Source organism: Hemibagrus wyckioides, linkage group LG25 (genome assembly GCF_019097595.1).
Source record: "Hemibagrus wyckioides isolate EC202008001 linkage group LG25, SWU_Hwy_1.0, whole genome shotgun sequence".
In the NCBI taxonomy this organism is placed as follows: domain Eukaryota; kingdom Metazoa; phylum Chordata; class Actinopteri; order Siluriformes; family Bagridae; genus Hemibagrus; species Hemibagrus wyckioides.
The window spans coordinates 7,870,491-7,893,148 of NC_080734.1; the positions used below are offsets into that span (position 1 = coordinate 7,870,491).

General features: G+C 37.3%; 1 protein-coding gene across 1 annotated transcript in view; it reads left to right on the forward strand.

The window, feature by feature from the left end:
- LOC131345945 (serine/threonine-protein kinase D3-like) overlaps nt 1-22,658 on the forward strand; it is a 56,858-nt gene that overhangs the window by 29,842 nt on the left and 4,358 nt on the right. Inside the window, exons 4-13 of the mRNA XM_058379161.1 lie at nt 5,532-5,663; nt 9,442-9,599; nt 12,257-12,449; nt 12,881-12,958; nt 13,101-13,272; nt 13,832-13,955; nt 14,309-14,386; nt 16,569-16,845; nt 20,069-20,121; nt 20,559-20,631. Coding sequence (XP_058235144.1) covers nt 5,532-5,663; nt 9,442-9,599; nt 12,257-12,449; nt 12,881-12,958; nt 13,101-13,272; nt 13,832-13,955; nt 14,309-14,386; nt 16,569-16,845; nt 20,069-20,121; nt 20,559-20,631 — 1,338 coding nt within the window. The remainder of the gene's footprint in view (nt 1-5,531; nt 5,664-9,441; nt 9,600-12,256; nt 12,450-12,880; nt 12,959-13,100; nt 13,273-13,831; nt 13,956-14,308; nt 14,387-16,568; nt 16,846-20,068; nt 20,122-20,558; nt 20,632-22,658) is intronic.

Below are 22,658 nucleotides of genomic sequence, written 5' to 3' on the forward strand. Positions count from 1 at the left end.
ATGGCGATACCAAGATAAACATGTCATGACTGTGAAGAATTATCTCAGGCTCAGGACTTCAGTCAGTGATAGAGATAAGTGATTATAAAGAAACGTGTTTAAGTAAGATAAGGTAGAAGAAGGACTAATAAAGAAGCACGTGGGCAGTGAATATACAATTACAGATTTATTTCATTATTATTTTTTCTAAATACCATTTTGTTTTATTTACTATGTCAGAAATCAGAAATCAGAAGTGTTAATGAACAGATATTCTTGGAAACACAATCTATCACATCTAAATACAATAGAAAGTATGAGGAAAGATGTGCATGTCAGCTCAATATTTCAATCTTTAGATAAAATTCAATTTTTAAAGGCTAGTTTAAAGTTTTATGTTAAAAGGCTACAACTATATTGATATTTCTATCTATCTATCTATCTATCTATCTATCTATCTATCTATCTATCTATATATATATATATATATATATATATATATATATATATATATATATACATTTCATTAGAGCAGCAAACATTAAGGGAATATGTATGTAAAGATATTTAAATGTTGTATAGGTTGCTAGTTTATAGGCTAATTAGTGGTTAATGAGATTATCAGCAAATAAAAGAGACTAACGGATAGGACAAGATCAAGGGTACATAATGGAAAATGTATCTGAAAAATTGTCAATTCAAAGAATCATAATTTTTAAGACATTGCGCTAAAAAAGGTGACATCTGCACCAGTTTAGTTTAAGACACATTGCTTATTTTGGTCTAGAAATGTTATGGTTAGAGCAATTTTATGTTATATGTTATATTTCTCCACTCAGAGGTATAATCATGGTGCCATTACACCTCGAACGGATATATTTGACAACAATTCCTTGGACTCACTCTATATTTAATATACCTCCGACCTCTAGTACAGTATAATCCATCTTTTTAGATGTAGAGTTCCCCTAGACCTCATGTGTGTGTGTGTGTGTGTGTGTGTGTGTGTGTGTGTGTGTGTTGCACCTGAGGCTGCTGGTTAGATGCTTGTTTCCTCCTGCTGTGCGCGCTGTGGTTGCATGTTGACAGAGTTTTATGAAACTCAGCATAACACCTGAGCAGCTGTGGCTTTCGTTCGTATCCTTCTCGTACAATGTTCTTATGGCTGAGAACTGACAACACACACACACACACACACACACACATAACACCACTTCCTCTCCCTGCAGGCTTCTGGTGCACAGCTCTGTTGCCGTGCTTGGTTTGTGCATGCACCACATCAAACTTTTGTTTTTAAATTTCTCTCTCTCTCTTTCAATTTTTTTTCCTCAACTTTTTTAAAAGTATGTGTGCGCCTGGATGTGTCTCCTGCTATGAAATGTTTTGGCAATTCTGAGTAAACCAGTGTCTCGCAACAGAGCGATTCTGTTTAAACCAGACACACATACACACACACACACACACAGAGAGAGAGAGAGAGACTGACATTGAGACCACACCTCCTTCACTGGTAAAGACAGAGATAGAGGCCATGCCTCCTTCACTGAGACTCACAGATACAGAGGCCACACCTTCTTCACTGAGACTCACAGATACAGAGGCCACACCTCCTTCACTGAGTCTAACAGATACAGAGGCCACACCTCCTTCACTGAGACTGACAGATACAGAGGCCACACCTCCTTCACTGAGTCTAACAGATACAGAGGCCACACCTCCTTCACTGAGACTGACAGATACAGAAGCCACATCTCCTTTATTGAGACTCACAGATACAGAGGCCGCACCTCTTTCACTGAGACTTACAGATACAGAAGCCACACCTCCTTCACTGAGACTCACAGATACAGAGGCCACACCTCCTTCACTGAGACTGACAGATACAGAAGCCACATCTCCATTATTGAGACTCACAGATACAGAGGCCGCACCTCTTTCACTGAGACTTACAGATACAGAAGCCACACCTCCTTCACTGAGACTCACAGATACAGAGGCCACACCTCCTTCACTGAGACTGACAGATATAGAGAACACACCTCTTCCATGAGACTCACAGATACAGAGGCCACATCTCCTTTCACTGAGACTTACAGATACAGAGGCCACGCCTCCTTCACTGAGACTGACAGACACAGAGGCCACACCTCCTTCACTGAGATTAAAGATACAGAGACCACACCTCCTTTACTGAGACTGGCAGACACAGAGGCCACACCTCCTTCACTGAGATTAAAGATACAGAGGCTAGTTGACAGATTAGAATTAATATCCTTGAGACACTCATTGACCTCCTCACAACCCAGAAGGTCTTCAGAAGTTATGCTAGTGATGAAATTTCCTGTCACAATGCTTTCTTTTCACATAACAACAAACTGACTTTCTGACACTGTTTCCAAATGCGTGATGTGAAAGCTCACAGCTCTTTACCTCCTCAGTCCTGCGTGCTTGAGCTCGTGACATGGAGCTCGATCAAGGATACACAGGTGTTTCCTTTGTGGAAATCTTTTGTTGTGCACGACGTAAGGCGAATGACGTAATGATACTTTAGAACCACAAATTCAAATTAATCATCTTCATTAAGGAAATTAAGAAACAATGCGGAAAATATATAAACGTTAAAGAAGCTAAAAGATGACCGTTGTAAGTGTGTAGACAAAACTGACAGGCGATAGAATCGTGTAACAAGCCAACAATTAGTGACGCTGCTTTAAAGTGAAACTTGAGTGAGCAAAAATGACTTGCCCTTACATTTGCCCTCAGTTCCTCTTGTCCTTGTTTATGTTCCTTGCATCACTTCCTTTGATCCTCTGCGGGAGGAGCTAAGACACAAGGAAAGGAAACAAGCAAGAGGCACAATGGAAGCAAAAAGCATTTCTCACTGGGTTACAACAATCCAAAGATTCGGGAAGTTGATTTAGCAAAAACAAAAGTTAATAGTAACTATAACATTAAACAAAAGAACACTGAGATAAGATTATGCTAAACTAATATATTTATGAAAGATTTTTTTGTCACATACACAGTTAAACACAGTAAAGTAAAAATCTGACCCAGTCTTCCTAGACTGTGCATGTAAATAAACTACATTTAAGAATTAGATTAAAAAATAATGAATAGAAATAAGAAGAAATAAGACAGAGGTAGTAGAATGAGGTAAGGAGAGGTAATAGAGGTAAAATATAAGAAGAGGTAAAAGAATGAAGGAAGTATAGGTCATATAGGTAAAATATGAACTGGTAATAGTATGAGGTGAGAAGAGGTGATAGAAGTAAAATAAGAAGAGATAATAGAATGAGGTAAGGTGGTGTGATAGATGCAGAATAGAAGTGGTAATAGATTGGGGTAAGAATAGCACATCATGGTAAAATTAAGTGGTAAATACATTGAGGTAAAAAGAGGTCATATAGGTAAAATAGGAAGAGGTAATAGAGTGCGGTAAGGAGAGATAATAGAGGTAAAATAAGAAGAGGTAATAATGAGGTAAGAAGAGTTCATTTAGGTAAAATAAGAAGAGGTGAGAATGAGGTAAGAAGAGGTCATATAGGTAAAATAAGAAGCGGTAATAGAATGAGGTGCAATAGAGGTAAAATCGAAGAGCTAATAGAATGAGGTAAGAAGGAATAATAGTGGTAAAATAAGAAGAGGTCATAGAGTGAGTTAAGAAGAGGTCATATAGATAAAATAAGATAGAGGTAATAGAATGAGGCAAGAAGGTGTAATAGAGGTAGAATAGAAGAGGTCATAGAGTGAGGTAAGAAGAGGTAATAAAGGGTAAAATTAGAAGAGGTAACAATGAGGTAAGTAGAGGTTAGATAGGTCAAATAAGAAGAGGTAATAGAATGAAGTAAGAAGGGATAATAGAGGTAAAATAGAAGAGATCATAGAGTGAGGTAAGAAGAGGTAATAGAGGTAAAATTAGAAGAGGTAATAGAATTGAGGTAAGATGGTGTAATAGATGTAAAATAGAAAAGGTAATAGAATGAGGTAAGGAGAGGTAATAGAAGTAATATAAGAAGAGGTAATAGAATGAATTAAGAAGGGATAATAGATGTAAAATAATAAAATGTAACAAAAAATAGGTACGAATAGCACATAACGGTAAAATTAAGAGGTAAGAAGAGGTCATATAGGTAAAATAAGAAGAGGTAATAGAATGAGGTAAGAAAGAACAAGAGAGGTAAACTAAGAGGTAATAGAATGAGGAAAGAAGAGTTTATATAAGTAAAATAAGAGGTAATAGAGTGAGGAAGGAAAAGGTAATAAAAGGTAAAATAAGAAGCGGTAAAGAGTGAGGTAAGAAGGTGTAATAGAGGTAAAATAGAAGAGTTAATAGAATTAGGTAAGAAAAGGTAATAGAGGTAAAAATAGTAGATGCAATAGAGCTAATCGATATGTTAATAACATTTGGTACAGTCTTAGGATGGTTACAGAATTTTATTTTTAAGTTCTTATGATCTAAAAATGAGTATGAATCTGAAAATAAAATAAAAATAAATATAATCTCTCAGAAAGATTTTAATGTAAAAGACAGGTAGTAAACAAAATACCAGATAAAAATATTATATAAATAAATATTGTATAAATGACCAGTTTTACCACTTTTACTGTTACACTGGGAGCTAGGATCCTGTCGATGTGTGTGTGTGTGTGTGTGTGTGTGTGCGTTTCTTCACATCTTTTGATACTCCTCTGAATAGTTTCCCTCCTCCAAGCGTGTTCCTCTCTGTCGATGCGTCAGGAATGTTGTTACCATGGAGGTGTTTTGCTGTGTGGATGTGAAGACGTTCTTTGTGTGTTGATCTGCTGATTGCATGGAAATGACTGTTGTGATTTGAATCGTTCACGGCTCCTTACAAAGCAGAAAGGAATTTGGATAAACGAAGTAGACAGTGTTTCAATCCTGGTCTGCTGGAAGCAAACTTTGAAGTCATTATTTCTGACCCACATTTATGATAAGAACCTGGTAGCATAATAATCAAACCAACAAACAAGCAAACAAATATCCTATAGATTTGTAGCATGTGTTTATCATGCATTTATTCAATCAGCCAATCATATGACAGCAGCGGCGGAGTACAGATACAGAAAGTAACAAAATCTTCTGTTAAAGTTAATATCAAACTTCCAAATCAGGATAAATGTGCAGTGGCTTGGTTGTTTTTTGGTTTTTTTTTGTATTTTCACACACAACAGCTTCTAGATGCAATGTTGTGAGAAAAAACACTCAGTAAGCAGCAGTTCTGTAGATAAACCCAGCTTGCTCATGAGAGAGGTCAGAGGAGAAAGACCTTGAGGTTCAGACTTTAACTCAAATAATCACTCTTAACAAACATGCTGAGCAGAAAAGCATGTCAAAATGAGCGTCATCACAAGCCTTGAGGCAGATGGAAGACCACATCAGGTTCCACTCATTCAGCCGAAAGCAGGAATCTGTGGCTGCAGTGGACAGCTGAAAAAAAACCAAGCGATGTTTTTCCCGTCTGTCCAAATTTCATTTCCTGGTTATTTTTTTTTTTGTTACAGTGAATTTCCTTGTGTTTGTCTTGCAGCTCTTGCCACCGTTGAAGACTTCCAGATCCGTCCTCATGCTCTGTATGTGCACTCCTACAAAGCCCCGGCGTTCTGCGACGACTGCGGCGAGATGCTGTGGGGTCTCGTGCGTCAGGGTCTCAAGTGTGAAGGTGAGCACTGGCACCTCGAACATCATCAGACCTCTGATGTCATCTAACCAGATTCACAGGTTGTTCATGTACATTTCTGGCATTTGGCAGACGCGCTTATCAAGAGCGACTTACATCTCTCTCATTTTTTATACAACTGAGCAATTGAGGTTAAGGGCCTTGCGTAAGGACCCAACAGCAGCAGTGTGGTGGACCTCAGATTAACACTCAAATTTCCGATCATTAGTCCAACACCATAACCACTGAGCTACCACTTCCCAAAAGTGGCCTTGTGCATCTAAAGCACACAGCAATGTCACAGAAAACATTTCAGATTTGTTGTTTCATGCATTTCTGCCCTCACCTTTTATCTGATATTTTTTAAAATCACTTTTTTTCCACCATGTACATCTTTAAGATATCATATCACCCTCCCACTCTTCAAATCTGATCAGTGATGAGAAGAATTTTAGCTTTCTAACTCTGATACATAAAGTATCTGCAGTCGGAATAAACTACTAGTTCCTCTAGTATATCCTTTCAAGTCCCCCATAAAGCTTCTATCCTCAACCTTAAAATTTGTATTCTTGTATATCATGTTTAAGAATCTCACAGAAAAATAAATACTTGTAGATGCTCATAGACATAAATGGGACTGAATCTGTATTTTGTAGTCAGTGGTAAATGCAGTTGTTTTAATTTTTTCCTGCAGCTTCTAAAAACAAAAGTTAATAGCAACTATATTATTAAACATGTTTTGATAAATGACATAAATAATATTTCTATTACATCTTTAATCAGTTCAGAAGAAGACTGAGATAGGATTATGGCAAACCAGTATATTTATACAAGATTCTTTTAGTTGTCACATACGCAGTTATATACAGTAAACTTGCCGTAAAATGAAAATCTGACCCAGTCTTCCTAAACTACATTTAAGAATGAAGTTAAAAAAGAATTACTAGAAATAGGAAGAAATATGAGGAGGTAATATAATGAGGTAAGAAGAGGTAACAGATGTAAAATAGAAGAGGTAATATAGTGAGGTAAGAAGAGGTAACAGAGGTAAAATAAGAGGAGGTAATATAATGAGGTAAGAAGAGGTAACAGAGGTAAAATAAGAGGAGGTAATATAATGAGGTAAGAAGAGGTAACAGATGTAAAATAGAAGAGGTAATAGAGTGAGGTAAGGAGAGGTAACAGGTGAAATAAGAGGTGGTAATATGAGATAAGAAGAGGCAACAGAGGTAAAATAGAAGATGTAATATAATGAAGTAAGAAGAGGTAACAGATGTAAAATAAGAGGAGGTAATATAATGAGGTAAGAAGACAACAGGTAAAATAAGAGGAGGTAATATAATGAGGTAAGAAGAGGCAACAGAGGTAAAATAGAAGAGGTAATATAATGAGGAAAGAAGAGGTAACAGGTAAAATATGAGGAGGTAATATAATGAGGTAAGAAGAGGTAACAGATGTAAAATAGAAGAGGTAATATAATGAGGTAAGAAGAGGTAACAGATGTAAAATAGAAGAGGTAATATAATGAGGTAAGAAGAGGTAACAGATGTAAAATAGAAGAGGTAATATAGTGAGGTAAGAAGAGGTAACAGATGTAAAATAGACAAGGTAATATAATGAGGTAAGAAGACAACAGGCAAAATAAGAGGAGGTAATATAATGAGGTAAGAAGAGGCAACAGATGTAAAATAAGAGGAGATAATATAATGAGGTAAGAGGAGGCAACAGATATAAAATAAGAGGAGGTAGTAGAATGAGGTCAGAAGAGGTAACAGATGTAGAATAAGAAGTGCTAATATGAGGTAAGAAGAGACAACAGAGGTAAAATAAGAGGAGATAATATAATGAGGTAAGAAGAGGTAACAGGTAAAATAAGAGGAGGTCATTTAATGAAGTAAGAAGAGGCAACAGATGTAGAATAAGAGGTTCTAATATGAGGTAAGAAGAGGCAACAGAGGTAAAATAGAAAAGGTAATATAAAGAGGTAAGAAGAGGTAACAGACATCAAATAAAAGCTGGTAATATAATGAGGTAAGAAGAGGCAAAAGAGGTAAAATCAGAGGAGGTAATATAATGAGGTAAGAAGAGGTAACAGAGGTAAAATAGGAATCTCATAGAATGAGGTAAGAAGAGAACAATGTCAGAGGAAAGATTCCAGATTTGTTGTTTCATGCGTTTCTGCCTGTCTGTGATGACAGACGACACGTCTCGGCCCAAATCTTTGGATATTCAGCAGAGTTTGCTTGAATTTTGCGTTAATTTCTGTGATCACAAAATCCTGGAGGGACTGAAATACCTCACACAGACATGCACCAGAAGCTTTATCCTCTTTGGTTGCCCTTTATTGGAAAGTTTCCTAATCAGAACCCTTAGCTATACAAAGAACTAAATGAATATCCCTTAAAGCACGTCTGTTTTCTGAGAATCTCCAGAGAGATTTATTAAGAGTCAGTAATGCATGTTGTTGTATTGTCTGTTCATAAAAAAAAAATTCTAAAAATTACCCATCAGGAAAAGATCATGGATTCTGAGAAGTTATTCAGTAATGTGTTCATGACTGAAAAACAACAGAAACAGAAAAAACAAAGAACTTGCAGAAGCAACAGAACTTGAAAGCAAAGACTGATGCTTTGCTGCATTGGGAAGGAGCAGACAATGCACACACACACACACACACACTCTGCAGCATTATCATGATTGCACAGCCCTGATGAACTAACCAAAGTAGGACATGAAATACGATGGAATGTAACAGCGAAAAGCTTTTGTCGGAACACGGGTGGAACAAAAAACAACATTCAGTGCTTCACACGTTCCACTGTTTTGCTGCAGTTGCTATGGAGGGTTGAATGACATTTCGAATGGCCAGTCTGCTTGTGAATATAAACAAGCTATCTAGCCAATCAAAGCCCGGGAGGTGGAACGTGCCACTCTGGCACTGGGGTGAGTCCTGCAATAAGGACATCTTCGATATTTATTTCTCTCACTTCATAGTACCTTAAAGTACTCATCTGATCTGTTAATGTCACACTGCTGTACTGAGTACAGTACATACAAATTCTCCAAGTACATGAGATATACCATTAAGGTGAAATGCATATATTGAAAATCTATCATTTTCAATAAGTTTTTAAATAAAAAAATAAATACTATGTGAGCTTTACATTGAGATGTTTCTAAAGTACCACTGAAAACGATTTGATCCGGAGTGTGTGAGGAAGCGTAAAAACCTGGCTGTGTGAAAAGGTCGCATTGCAGTGATGCCGTTCCTGTGCTGGGATCAAAGCGAGAGCACTCTGGGACGCTTTCCCCGTGTAGGCGGCTTCCTGCCTGTGTTGCTTTGGAATGGACAAAGCTTTCATGTCCTGCAGATGTCACACTCATTTAGAGCTCGGTGCAAATTCGACTGAGGGGATATTGCATATGGCTGGTCGCTGTGCTTTTTTTAAATGTGTGTTCTGTTATGAGGTCATGGATTATTTTAGAATGGAGGTAATTACCATACGGGAAGTGTATGAAATTAATGCTTCACATTCACAGGGTGCTTGACCTGATTATGTATGAAAGTTGACTGAAGGCCACTAGTGGGCGCTGAGGAGTTTCTGCATTGCTCTGTGGAAATAGTAACACTCTTACATGAATACTACATATGAGTTATATATTTATACTGTTTATGAATAGAGAACTAACAGAGAATAAGGACATGCATATTGAATGTTTTAACTGTATGTGTTTGTGTGTGTGTGTGTGTGTGTATGTGTGTGTGTGTGTGTGTGTGAAGGATGTGGGCTTAATTACCACAAGCGCTGCGCTTTTAAGATCCCCAACAACTGCACCGGAGTGCGAAAGAGACGCCTGTCCAATGTGTCCCTGCCTGGACCCTCTCTATCTGTCCCTCGTCCTGTGGCCATTGAGAGTGTTGTCACGTCACCCGAGGAGGTACTTTCTCTTCTCTCTCTCTCTCTCTCTCTCTCTCTCTCTCTCTCTCTCTCTCTCGCTCTTACTGTCTCTCTTGCTTTAATTTTCAGTTCCTTAGTAGCATGAACATTACACACCACATTACCAAACGTTTGGTCTACCTAAAAAAATGTATCCTGAGTCCAAATGCATGTTTAAGTATTTCTTAGCACATACCCAATGCAAAAACACCTCTTGTTAAAATAGCTGGTTTTTGTGATGTAAAAAAATTAAATCAAGATAAATAATCTCAGAACTTTTTTCACTCTTATTTTGAAATAAACGCCTACATCAGAAATTTTTATATATATATATATATATATATATATATATATATATATATATATATATATATAATATTTATATAATAATATAATATATAAAATACCCCTATAATATGCACCTTTTTTTATTTTTAATGATATTTTTAAAATGTCTTCTAAAATGTTTCTGATTGTTTTTCACTTCATTTTTAAATCAAAGTTGAATTTTACCAAAAAGTTTTAGATTTTTTTTAAATTCTTTAAAATTAAACATATCCTAAAATTTTTGATGTTTTTTAATCTATTTTTTTTAAATAAATTTTTAGAAGCTTCCTAAAATGTTTCTGATTGTTTTTCACTTCGTGTTCATTTTTTTCATTATACACTTCCTAAAATGTTTGATTGTTTTTCACTTCATTTTTTTTAATCAAGTTTCCAAAAAAATGTTTTTAATTGTTTTTCATTTTGTTTCTAAAATGTAAACAAAAATGTTTATGTTTCCAAAATTATTTTCAATTGTTTTATTTCATTTTTATATGTTTAACTTTATAATTTCACATTGAAGGTGGAAATGATTTATCTTGGTTTCATTTGCTAAAATCCTGCCATTTTAACATGGGTGTGGCTTTAAATATCCAATATACATGAACACTGCACACAACCGAACAGATATACATTTGTACATTAGTACACAAACAGTTCGTTTCAGCATTACCATCACAAAATGAGGAGCTACGGTAGCCCTGTCTGAGTGTGAGATTTAGATTAAATAAAAAAATGAATCAATAACTGTGACTGCATGTATAATTAAGTCTTAAATGATATCTCTCAAGTTTTCATGAACAAACAGGGATTCAGTAAGCCACAGTAAAGGTAGTTCAACGTCTGCACCAGTTTAAGTACCCAGCTCTTTTTCTCTCTCTTTTTCTTTCTCTGATGGTGTTTTGAGAACGGTGATCACTTAGATTTTTTTGAAGTCAGGAGGTCTATTGCTTTCTTCAGTCGAGTGTAAATAGTTTTATCTCTTGCTCAAGGACTGTCTGTGACTCCTCATGTTTTTCTCTGCTAGACTTTTTTCCACTTACCTGCATAGAAAAGAAGAAAGAGGGCCAACGAGGCAAGGCTTTTAGCAAGAAATAATCGAAAACGGGAATAAGGGTGAAGACGTTTAGCCTTCAAGTGGAGATTGAATACAGATTCTTAGAAATACATTCATTTCTTTTGCAATAGGTTTTTTTTTATTATTATTATTAATTTCAGTATTATTGTATAGATTGTAGATTTTGTCACCAAAAGGCAACCTGACAATACATTCATTACTTTCACTTTTATCAGGAACTAGTCGTGGAGGTGGATTCAAGTGTATATAATTTATTGTGGACGAAACTGTGAAAACAAGAACCGTAAACATGAACTATGGGTACAAGGCAAGAAATATGCAGACTATAAGCAACAAGGTGGCACACTGCAACAAACAACAGCAACAATAGAAGCATGACAGAAAGACTGAGACACAGAAGAACTAGATATTAAATAGTGACACTAGCAAGGCTAAATGAGACACAGGGGATCGTGTGCACAAGATGTGTCGTGTGAAATCATCACAACACACATTCAGCCAAAGCCCTCTTCAATTCACATGCGTCAAACGACTACGACTCTCATAGAATGTAATTATATATCTGTGTGTTCACTGCTAGGAGTTTAAAAGAAGAATCCTGTGCTCATAATTTCACCAATTCAAGTAGTTTTCTGCAAAAAAACGCCTCACAACTGCAAAGTTGCATTACAATTTTGAAAAAAATGATGCATTTTTACATTTAGGGCAGATGCCCTTATCCACAGCAACGTACAATTTATCTCATTTTACACAACTGACCAATTGAGGGGTATGAGTACAAGCAGTGGCAGCTTGGTGGACTTGGGATTTGAACTCACAACCTTCTGGTTAGTAGGCCAACACTTTAACCAATAAGCTATCACATCCATTTTTGGGCCCAAGAACCACAAAAAAGGAAAGAAAGAAGAAATCCTGGACAGTCTGCGTAAAGAAAGAATACGAAAACAAGACAAATGTCCAAAATATCAACATTTCCCTCATATATGTTAATGGATTCCATAAGAAATGATTTCATAGTCCTAAAATGATCCTGAAATTGCACTAAGCATGGACTGCTGATAAACTGCCATATTGACAAACGTGTGTCAAACGTGATTATTGTGTAAACTTTGCGTTCACTGATGTCAAAAAACTTCGGCTTCGGAAGTAGTTAATAACCAGATCTTGTAGTTGGCAGATGTAACAGGGGGTTACATGGCAGCTCATTATCTATTAACTTTATTAACTCTTTATTATGTGTGTGTGTGTGTGTGTAGCAGAGACCACTGTTGGAAGCAGGAAAACGGATCCCGTCCTGGAGCGGCCGGCCCATCTGGATGGAAAAGATGGTTTTGGGCCGAGTCAAAGTGCCACACACCTTCAACGTGCACACGTACACACGACCCACCATCTGCCAATACTGCAAACGGCTGCTCAAGGGCTTGTTCCGCCAGGGGATGCAGTGCAAGGGTACGACAACCGTGCCATACATATTCTATACCATACCTCACTATAGATGCACAGTGCTGTTAAATTCTCAATTCTGATTGGTCAGGAGCTAAGACAATAGTTCCAGCTGCAAGGAAAATCACAGGTTTATATGATTATGAATAAAACATGCTGATAGTGGACAAGAATCAAGTTTGTTTTTATCAGTGTTTATTAGCAAGTCTGTTGATTTATTGGTACTTACTGATTCCTGTAATAACACATCCCATTATGTTTTATTTCTTACATTAGCTACACACTAAAATCCCCATTACACTGCAATTATATATAAGAGTGGTCTTGATATAAGGAAATAATTCAACCTGAGAATTTCTCATGGTGATCGTATACTGCGTAATGATGTTAAATCTGTTAGAGCTTTGACATGTTTTTATCACTCTTGCCCTTTTCAGATTGCAAATTCAACTGTCATAAAAGATGTGCATCGAAAGTGCCGAGAGACTGCCTGGGCGAGGTCGTGTTTAACGGAGGTGAGCAGCTTGTTAGCACATTCGCACATTTTTCTCACACATCTTTCAGCCAGAAATGGACAACATTTTTTCACACACTGTCAGTGGTTTTACAGAGGAGTGTATGAAGTTAATTGGTGTGTGTGTGTGTGTGTGCACGCAGAGCCAGCCAGCCCAGGAATCGACTCTGAGGTCACGATGGAGGTGGACAGCAGTGATGTGAACAGCGAGAGCAGTCGAGGTATGGACGACCCAGAGGAGGCGAACACTCCGGAGGACATGGACGCTCACTTCATGGATGGAGAAAAGGACGAGGAAACTGTGAAAGCGATCAGGTGATTATGGTTCCTGTCCAGATACTTCCTCCTTCTTCCTCCTTTACATTTTTTATTCAGCTTTTATAAAAATAAAAAATAAATAACTTATTAATTAATAATTAATATCTGTTAATAAATAAATTAGAGGCAAGTAGAGCAACAGCACACTTTGTTGTTATAAAAAAAAAAATAATAATAATAATAAAATACAACAGTATCAGTGGAACATGGGGGTTGGCAACAGAAAAGCAAATAAAAGTTAAAATAAAAATACTTGCACTGTTGAATTCTTTGAAGGTTATGAGTTCAAATCCCAGGGCCACTCCTGGGCCCCTGAGCATGGCCCTTACCCCTCAACTGCTCAGTAGTATAAATGAGATAAATGTAAGTTGCTCTGGATAACGGTGTCCGCCAAATGCTATAAATGTAAACTCATAACATTGAGCTGAAAGGAAATTCTGGTTAAAACATGTCTAAAAATACTTCAGAGTCTATTTCAGAAGAATTGGTTGTTCTGTGTTGCCATGTGTGTCATCTTGTTGGCTTTCTCTGAAATGTCCATGTGTCCTCTGTGTAGTCCCTCCACCAGCAGTAACATCCCTCTGATGCGTGTGGTTCAGTCCATCAAACACACCAAGAGACGCAGCTCCACCTTGGTCAAGGAGGGATGGATGGTGCACTACACCAGCCGAGACAACCTGGTGAGATACGTAACATAGTGGTGACAGATTAAAGAGAAAAATAACAATGTAAATCACTTAAACATCATTCTTCTAAAGAAATATTCATTTGGTTAGAGTTTTGATGAAGGGGGCTCAGTCTAAAGCATCTGAGCTCCAAAATCTCATATTAAATATTCAAAAGAAAGAGAGCAGCATAACAAAGCCTGCAGTTTTCCTTTAATTTGACATCTATCTGTAAAACGGACGCTATATTTAAGTACAGCGTCCCGATTGTGTGTACAGGAACACGAATTTGAAGTTGCTGTGCCAATGATAATAGCATTATGAAGTGCTTGTTGCTGATTGTTGCCTGCTGATTACTGTTTTTTTAGAGAAAGAGACATTACTGGAGGCTGGACAGCAAAAGTTTGACCCTTTTCCAGAACGACTCTGGAGCCAAATACTACAAGGTAAAGCTCTCCTCTGCTGACTGCCACAGCAGATGAATTCTCTTGGCAGTATTTTAAACATTTGGATTAACATTTGGATTCGTGTGTGTGTGTGTGTGTGTGTGTGTGTGTGTAACCATGTTATTACTCATAGCCATCATTTTGCTGTAATTAGAATTTGTAAATATCTATCATTTGTTGTGTTCAGGCTTTTCCATACACACACCACTGCGCTATAGATATGCATAATCCTCAGACATCTAATGACTTTTGCATTAGAAATTTTTAAAGGATTTGCTGAAAATAAAAGAAAGTTTTTTTTGGTTTTATTTTTCAACTTTTTAATTTATAATAACCTCCTGTAGCTATTCACATGCCCCCCCCCCCCCCCCCCGTCTCTCTTGCACTATACATTTAGCCACACCTCCTTTAGCTATACACTTGCTCTCACCCCCACAACTGTCTGGAGCTATATACCAGACCCACCCTTCTTGGTCCTGCTATCTCAGCTCTCTGGCATTCTATTCAATTCGATTCAATTCAGTTTCATTTGTCTAGCGTTTTTAACAAGGGACATTGTCTCAAAGCGGCTTTTAATAGTTTCAAATCTTAAGATCTATTTATTACTGATAAGGCAAGTGTTGCAAGGAAAAACTCCCTGAGACGATATGAGTAAGAAACCTTGAGAGGAACCAGACTCAAAAGGGAACCCTTGAGAATGTGATTATAAATAATGTGCTTTCTGCGACTGTATAGTCAGGTCAGTATATAGGTGCAACCAAGAGCTTTTGAGCAAAGTATGAGCTGCAGCGTAATTTCTGGATTCATTTTAGATTATCTTCATGTCAATGATGGAGACCCGAGAGCAAGACCTACACGTAGTTATTCATCTCTCCTCAGCACTCTGGTCCTTTATACACCTGGCCCCGCCTCCTGTTGCTAAACACTTTGCCTCACTCTCTCAGCTGTCTAGAGATATACACTGGTCCCATCCCTCAAAACATTTCAATGGTAAGACGTCTCAGTCAAAAGCCTCGTATTGTAAAATTGTGTTATGGAACAGAATAAACAGAGATTCATACATCTATTAATAAATGTCTATTAATGTCGGTTGTACTCTCGTATTTACAACATAAACATATAATATGGCATAAAAGTTTTGTAAATTTGTGATTCTAGATTTCATGGAAATTATTCTGACAGGGGGAAAGAATCTCTTTTTTTAAAAAAAGAAAAACAAAAGTTGGAGTTAACAGAGCATGATAATGACATGGTGTTATTACAAAGAGCAAGCAGGACCAATAAAAACTACATTAAAAATACTCCACGCATCAACATCATAGCAAAAGAGCGCATTTAAATAGCAGGAGTTCAGCATGAAACCTTCATCAAAGTATTTTAATGTTTTTCTAGAGTGAAACTGTGAGGTGAAAATGATGGTGAGGTGAAACTTCCATTTATATAGTGTGCCTACTATTTCTGTTAAAATACCCAGACTGCTGTCTGTGTGTGTGACAGTCTTTACGCCTCTCTCACAGACAGGCAGGGCTATGGGTGGACTTGTGTCTCTCCCTCTCTCTCTCCCTCTCTCTCTCTCTTTCTCTATCTGTCTAACTCTACACCTCCCAGAGATCTCTTTCTCCACTTACCTTTTTTCATTTATCTTAACTGACCCTATGACCTCTTATAGCTTTTTAGATTATTACCCCTTCCTTTGAAGTGTGATTAGGAAACGTGCGTGTGTGTGTGTGTGTGTGTGAGAGAGAGAGAGAGAGAGAGCGAGAGAAAGAGAAGTTATAAGGAGTCAGGGTGGGGGTCTTCCCGCTCTCCACAAACTCAGGCGGGGTGTTGCTCAGACTGGCAGGCCGCCAGCGTGGCTCGTGCCCGTCCTGCCCTGTAATCCGGCGCCCTCTCATGTGGCGCTCGGCTCTGACCACAGGCAGCTTGGCTCCTATTGGCTGGATCCGCGCTCCTTCCCTCTTAAACGGGCTTCTCTTCATGGGCGGGTTGGCCTCAAGGAAGGAAGGTGGGATTTTTTTGGTGTAGGACTGAAAGAAAAGCCTTCTCAGTTTATTTCTGAGTAGAGTGGTGGAGGCAGAGAGAGAGAGTGAGTGTGTGTAGGGAGTTATAGACAAGCTTTCCAGACAAGCTAAACTGGAATAGAATTCAACCTCTGTTGTCTGTGTGTATGTGTGTGATCCAGGAGATCCCGCTGTCAGAGATCCTGCAGGTGGAGCTGGCACAGGACTTCAGTAGCCTGGCACAGGGAGGAAATCCGCACTGCTTCGAGATCATCACAGACAACATGGTGTATTACGTAGGGGAGAACACGGGCATGCAGCACACCAGCGCCACGCTTGCAGCATCTGGAGTCGGTCTGGAGGTGGCACACGCCTGGGAGAAGGCCATCCGCCAGGCCCTGATGCCCGTCACCCCTCAACCCAGTGTGTGTAGCAGCCACGGCCAGGGAAAAGACCATAGTGAGTAAAACACACACACACACACACACACACACACATGATGCCTCTAAATCAGTGTCTGTCTATGATACAATGTGACTCATATGTTTCTAGTAATTCCTGCATCTGGGTTTTTAGAATTATTCCCTAGTTGTGACCTGCTTCTCTGTGACCTGTAATGCTTTGGAATAATAATGCTGTCAGTTCAATTATTTAATAATGAGTGAAGCCTTTAATCATTAAGAAACTATTAATATTTAATTGTTTTTTCTTATTAAGCACTAGCTATAAATCTAACAATTACTATGTAAATCTAAAATATTTTGTTATCTAGATCCTTTAACATGTTTTGTGCAAATACTATTGGCATAGCATTTTGGTATTCTTTGTTCAAATGAAAGAAAAACAGAAAAGTGAAAGAAGGAATGAAAAGTACAGAAGTGTGAGTCTGGCAATGTAATGAAAACAGCAGAAGTCAAGAAAAAAATTAAAGGGATGAGGGCATAAGCTGCACAATTTACAGAGAACAGAAGGATGGAAAAATAGAAGATATGATGAATATTTCAGACTGGAAACTGGAAGTTTAAATAATTAAGAAAAAAGTAACTAAAAATCCCATTTAAGACATTAAGACATTTAAGAAAATCCCATTTAAGACATTCTCAAGAATGTAGTACAAATATAGTCACAATATTGATATTGTCTTTGCTGAAGGTAAGTGGTTTAGTGTATAACTGTGTGATTATTAGCACATGCCGGCACTGTACTAATGGCTAGAATCTTTTGTGTTTATGACGCAGCTACTCTTCAGTTAACTACACTCACCCTGATAGTGGAGCAGAATTATAATCACAAACTGCCTCTGACTCGTCTCTAACCTTGACCCGCATAGCAGTCTGGCGAAATCAATAGTTCCCAAACTCGATATTACAGTGACCCAGGCTGACCTACGGGGTGTAGAGTACTGGTAGGGCCCTACCCCCACACTGCCCTGCCCTGCCCTTGCCCCTGTCCCGTCCCCAACAGTGTGTTCTGACAAACACAGTGCAAGAGTGCAAGTCACAGTGATCCTCTACATCACTTCGAAATGAAATAACAAGAAAATAAAAAAGGTCAGGGTAATTTAAGATCGCAAATGATTTAATGAAAACCATGATTTCTCAAATTACATGTTGTAGGACCATTGGGAGCGTTGAACTCTTTTGGTCCAGGTTTGACCTATACACTCTTATATCTGCATACCATTACTGTTAGTTTCACAGTAAAATTATTGACTAATTCAAAACAATGTCTGTATAATATGGTTTAGGGTAAGTAATTGACTAATAAACTCCAGGATTAAGATTTTTGGGCTAGGGTTCTGCAGGGGTCTGACTCCGACTGCCATAAAGGCTTGCAGTTTTCTATAGTGGCATATTTGAAATGATTTAATTATGAAGAAAAAAACATATGTTGGCTATTTACACACCAGAGTAGAGGCATGCATCGAGACTGTGGGTAACCCAAGAGAATAAGTTGTGGGAGTGGGTGGATTTTACTCATGCAGGCAGGAGGAGGCAGGAGCATGAGCAAGTTAGGGGGACAAATTAAGTTAACTCGCATGGGTGCATGTTGTATTCACTGGGCTACTGCACAGGCCTCCAGGGTTTATCATGGTCCAGATTTGAAAAGGAAAAAAATGCTCATTATTAAAGATCAAAATCAGAATTCTTCCAGGTAGGATTGGTCAGAATTTCTTTAGAATCAGGAAGAATTGGTCAGAATTCCTTTAGGAGTGGACAGGCTTGGTCAGAAATCCTTTAGGATGAGGAAGGATTGGTCAGAATTCCTTTAGGAGTGGGCAGGATTGATTAGAGTTCCTTCAGGACTTGGAAGGATTGGTCAGAATTTTTTCAGGAGAGAGCAGGATTGGTCAGAATTCCTTCGATACTGGACAGGATTGGTCAGATTTTTTTAAGAGTGGGCAGGATTGGTCAGAATTCCTTTGAAACTGGACAGGATTGGTCAGAATTCCTCCAGGAGGGCAGAATTGGTCAGACTTGGACATAATTCTTCAGAATTCACTGAGAAGTAGACATGACAAGTCTCATTTCCTTCAGACCATTTATGAGAAGGAGGGATTAGTCAGAACTTCTTCAGGAGACAAAATGATGTCAGAGTGTCTTTAGGATCAGTCTGGACTGGTTAAAATTCCTTCAAGCATTGTTAGAATTGGTTTAAATCCCTTCAGGAGTGGACAGGACTGCTGAAAATGAATGAGCATTTAAAATTCAATAAGATGTTTTATCTCAGGTTTAGTTCAGATGTATGTTGAAGTCCAGGATCTTAGTATTATATCTCTGCTATCAGAATAATATTTGTGTTGTTAGATTCTGAGCATGTGAAGGCTAATTGCGAAGAAATTTTCACTTAAGGCTTAAATAGGGTACACTGTGCGTGTCTTTAACACAGCAGCTCTGTAAATGTACCATATAGGGTTTCATGGGCTGCTTTGTGGGCAGATTAACTTCCATCCTCACATGTTGTAGCTTTGTGTATGTTTGCACAGTTATCAAACTGAACCTGGGAGCACATTGAAATCTTGCTATTGAGACCAGTGATGCCTTTTTTTAATCTTTGTTCTGGAGATCTTACTAGACTAACTTAATTATTGCCCATGACTTCTATGTGATACTGTGTGTTTAAAATTGGACAAAGGCTCGATGTGGTGTTCTGCTTCAGCAAATACGCCTGGTTTAGCTGGCAGGCCTTGTGGCTCTGTACTTGTGTTTAAACACAAAATTAAACACAGCCATGCTCTGTAAAGGTCAGAGAGGCGTGCGGCTGTGCACATAAGCTTCAGTGGAGTCAAACTTCTGAGTCGTGTGCTTATGGGAAACAAAGCTTAACTGTACATTGTCTTGTTATTGGGGTTAAAAAAAATAAGAAAATAAGAATTTTGCTTAGTGTGACATATTTCTGGGTGAAGCATGGTCAGCATTTTTCACTCAGCGATAGCTGGGGTTGCGTGGAGCGTGGAGTAAACATGACATGAGAGATTCCATGTGCCTGGTGATGTGGTCAAAAATAATTAATGGCAGCTAAAAGTCATTGCAACTGGAAAGAAGATGAAAGAAGAGCCGTTGCTACAGTGGCAGTCCTCAGTGCTTTAAACTAATGATGCATGGTTTTGCATTCACATACAAGATTTTTCTAATATGTGTGAACACTTTTTAATGCTTTTTTTTTTTTTTAATTTTTTTAGAAGAGCTATCCATCAGCATCTCCGTATCCAACTCGCAGATTACAGAAAATGTGGTGAGTGTTTGCACAATTTCTGCTTTTCATTTCTATTCCATTTTATTTGAAACAAATCATCATTGCAGCGATTAAAATTTATGCTGCTTAAGGTCGGTCTGAAATTATAGCAAATTTCTTGAGCAGCAAATTTCTGTGCCAAGAGCAACTGAATGAATGAGGCACTGCATTGTTCCTGGGCCATCACAAGCATTTACCTTCACGTACAACTAGCAACAGTCTCGCAAAAGTTCATTAGAGTGCATGTAATAATCAGCTTTACGAACCGTTGTGCTGAGGTGGGTTTAGTTTATAGGTTTATTTCACCGGATCAGCACACATTAAACAAACCTGAGGTTTTAATAACACCAGGCTTCTGCTATTTCAGTGTTTAAAGGACATTGTTTTATTTGATGCTATAACATTGAGCGTTACTGACAGTGCCATCTCTTTTTAAGGATATCAGCTCCGTCTACCAGATCTTCGCTGACGAGGTCCTGGGATCGGGACAGTTTGGGATTGTATATGGAGGTAAGTGGATTTTTGGGGGATCCTAGCTACACTGTATGAATACAGCATGGTGTAATAGGGAACCTTTGGGATTACAGTGCTGAGTACAAGCTAATACAAAGTCTGTAAAGGAGTATAGAAAGTTTAATTAACAACAGGATCAGTGTATCAGTGAAAGGCTATATTGTATGGTAGAAAAGGATAGGGAGTGTATGTAATTATATATTACAGAGAATACAGAGTGTATATAAATACTGTATATGTATTTCAAGTGTGTTTAAATTGTCTAGAGTGAATGCACTATAAGTATAGAGAATGGATATAGATTATCTAGAGAGCATACAAGAGTATAGAGTGTATATAATATACTTATAAGAGAAGAAAAGTTGTATCAGTATATGAGATAAAATAGACTGAACAAAGAAAAGAATATGAAGTATAAAGGAGAGATTGAGGAGGTTAGACTGTATCTACGTTATGTATTTAAAGGTGCACAAGTCTGTGTTTTTCATTTCCTACTAGTACAAATATTTTGGAAAACAATGTAGAAATAGTTTAAGAAACAATAGTTTAAGTCATTGTATCCAAACATGTCTATTATGCAGCTGAAAAGTTTTGGGGGCGGAGCTTTGTGTATATGGTTGGAAATGTGGGTGGGCACCTGCATGTAATGTCTGTAGAAGTATACGGTATTATGAGGGTGGAGATTTTATAGTGTATAAGTGAATAGATAATATGTGCATATATATTTCTATAAAGGAAATATAAGTGTATGGAGTGTATATGAAAGTATATATGGATATAGGAGTGTATAATGCATATAAATAATTAAATAGAGCATGTATATGAGTATTTAATGTGTACAGTATATAAGTACAGTATATACTATATAAGCACAGAGATTACATTAGTGTATAAGTGAATAGAGTGTATATGAGAGTATGGACATTATATATACTGGATATTGATATATTGTTATAGAATATGGATATATAGAGAGTGTATAGAGTTTATGAGTATAAGTATATCATGTATTTTTAGACAGAATAAGTATCTAGGTGTCTAGAATGTAACTATGTGTAAAGAGTGTATAAATGTATTTAAGAGTATGTACAACTGTTTGAGGTATAGAGTGTATAGAGATTGTAGTAGTACATGGCAGGCTGTGTGTAGAGTTATACTCTATATAAATATAGTATAGTATAGTATAGTATAGTATAGTATAGTATAGTATAGTATAGTATTCATGATTGGCTAGCCAGTGTGTGTTTTTCTTACAACATGCTATTCACACTGTAACCATGGCAACACACATAAAGGCTTATGCTGCACCTCAGTCATTTATTTATTTTAATTACAAAGAAAGGAAGTATTGATGGACTACAGAGATTATCAGTGTTATAAGTCAAAGCAACAAGAACAGTGGGAGATAACACCGCCTGAGACGTCAGCATAACAACAATCAGATATAGCGAGCTGGCCGGGGCTAGAAAGTTAAATACACAAAATGAAAAGGAGTTCAGGATTTTTGTAACACTGAGTAAATTCTAGAGATTTAAATGTATATAAAGTCTGTGCTTTTCCAGTCCAGGGGAGTAGGCATGGTATATCTCAAGATTTTTGCCTCTGCATTGTCTATTTTTTCATTTTGGGACGCTTTAACAGGCTCCATCTCTTAGCATAAGTATATATGTACAGTATATAAGAGTATAAGAATAAATAAATATATGTAGAAATTGTATTATAGATGTCAGTTTTATGGCTTCTGCTTTATTGGTAGTACATTTATAAATTTATAGTATTTGGTATGTTTTGTTATATTTTATTCTATTATATTTTATTTGTTATATTTTTGTTATCCTTAAATTCTAGTATTTAGTATTTTTTGTTATATTTTAATTTAATTTTTTTTTTTTTGGCTGTATTATTATTATTATTTTTTTTTTTTATTACCTTATTACCTATGCTTGTGGATACTGCTGGAACTTGTAATTTTCACATTGGGATGAATAAAGTATCTATCTATCTATCTATCTATCTATCTATCT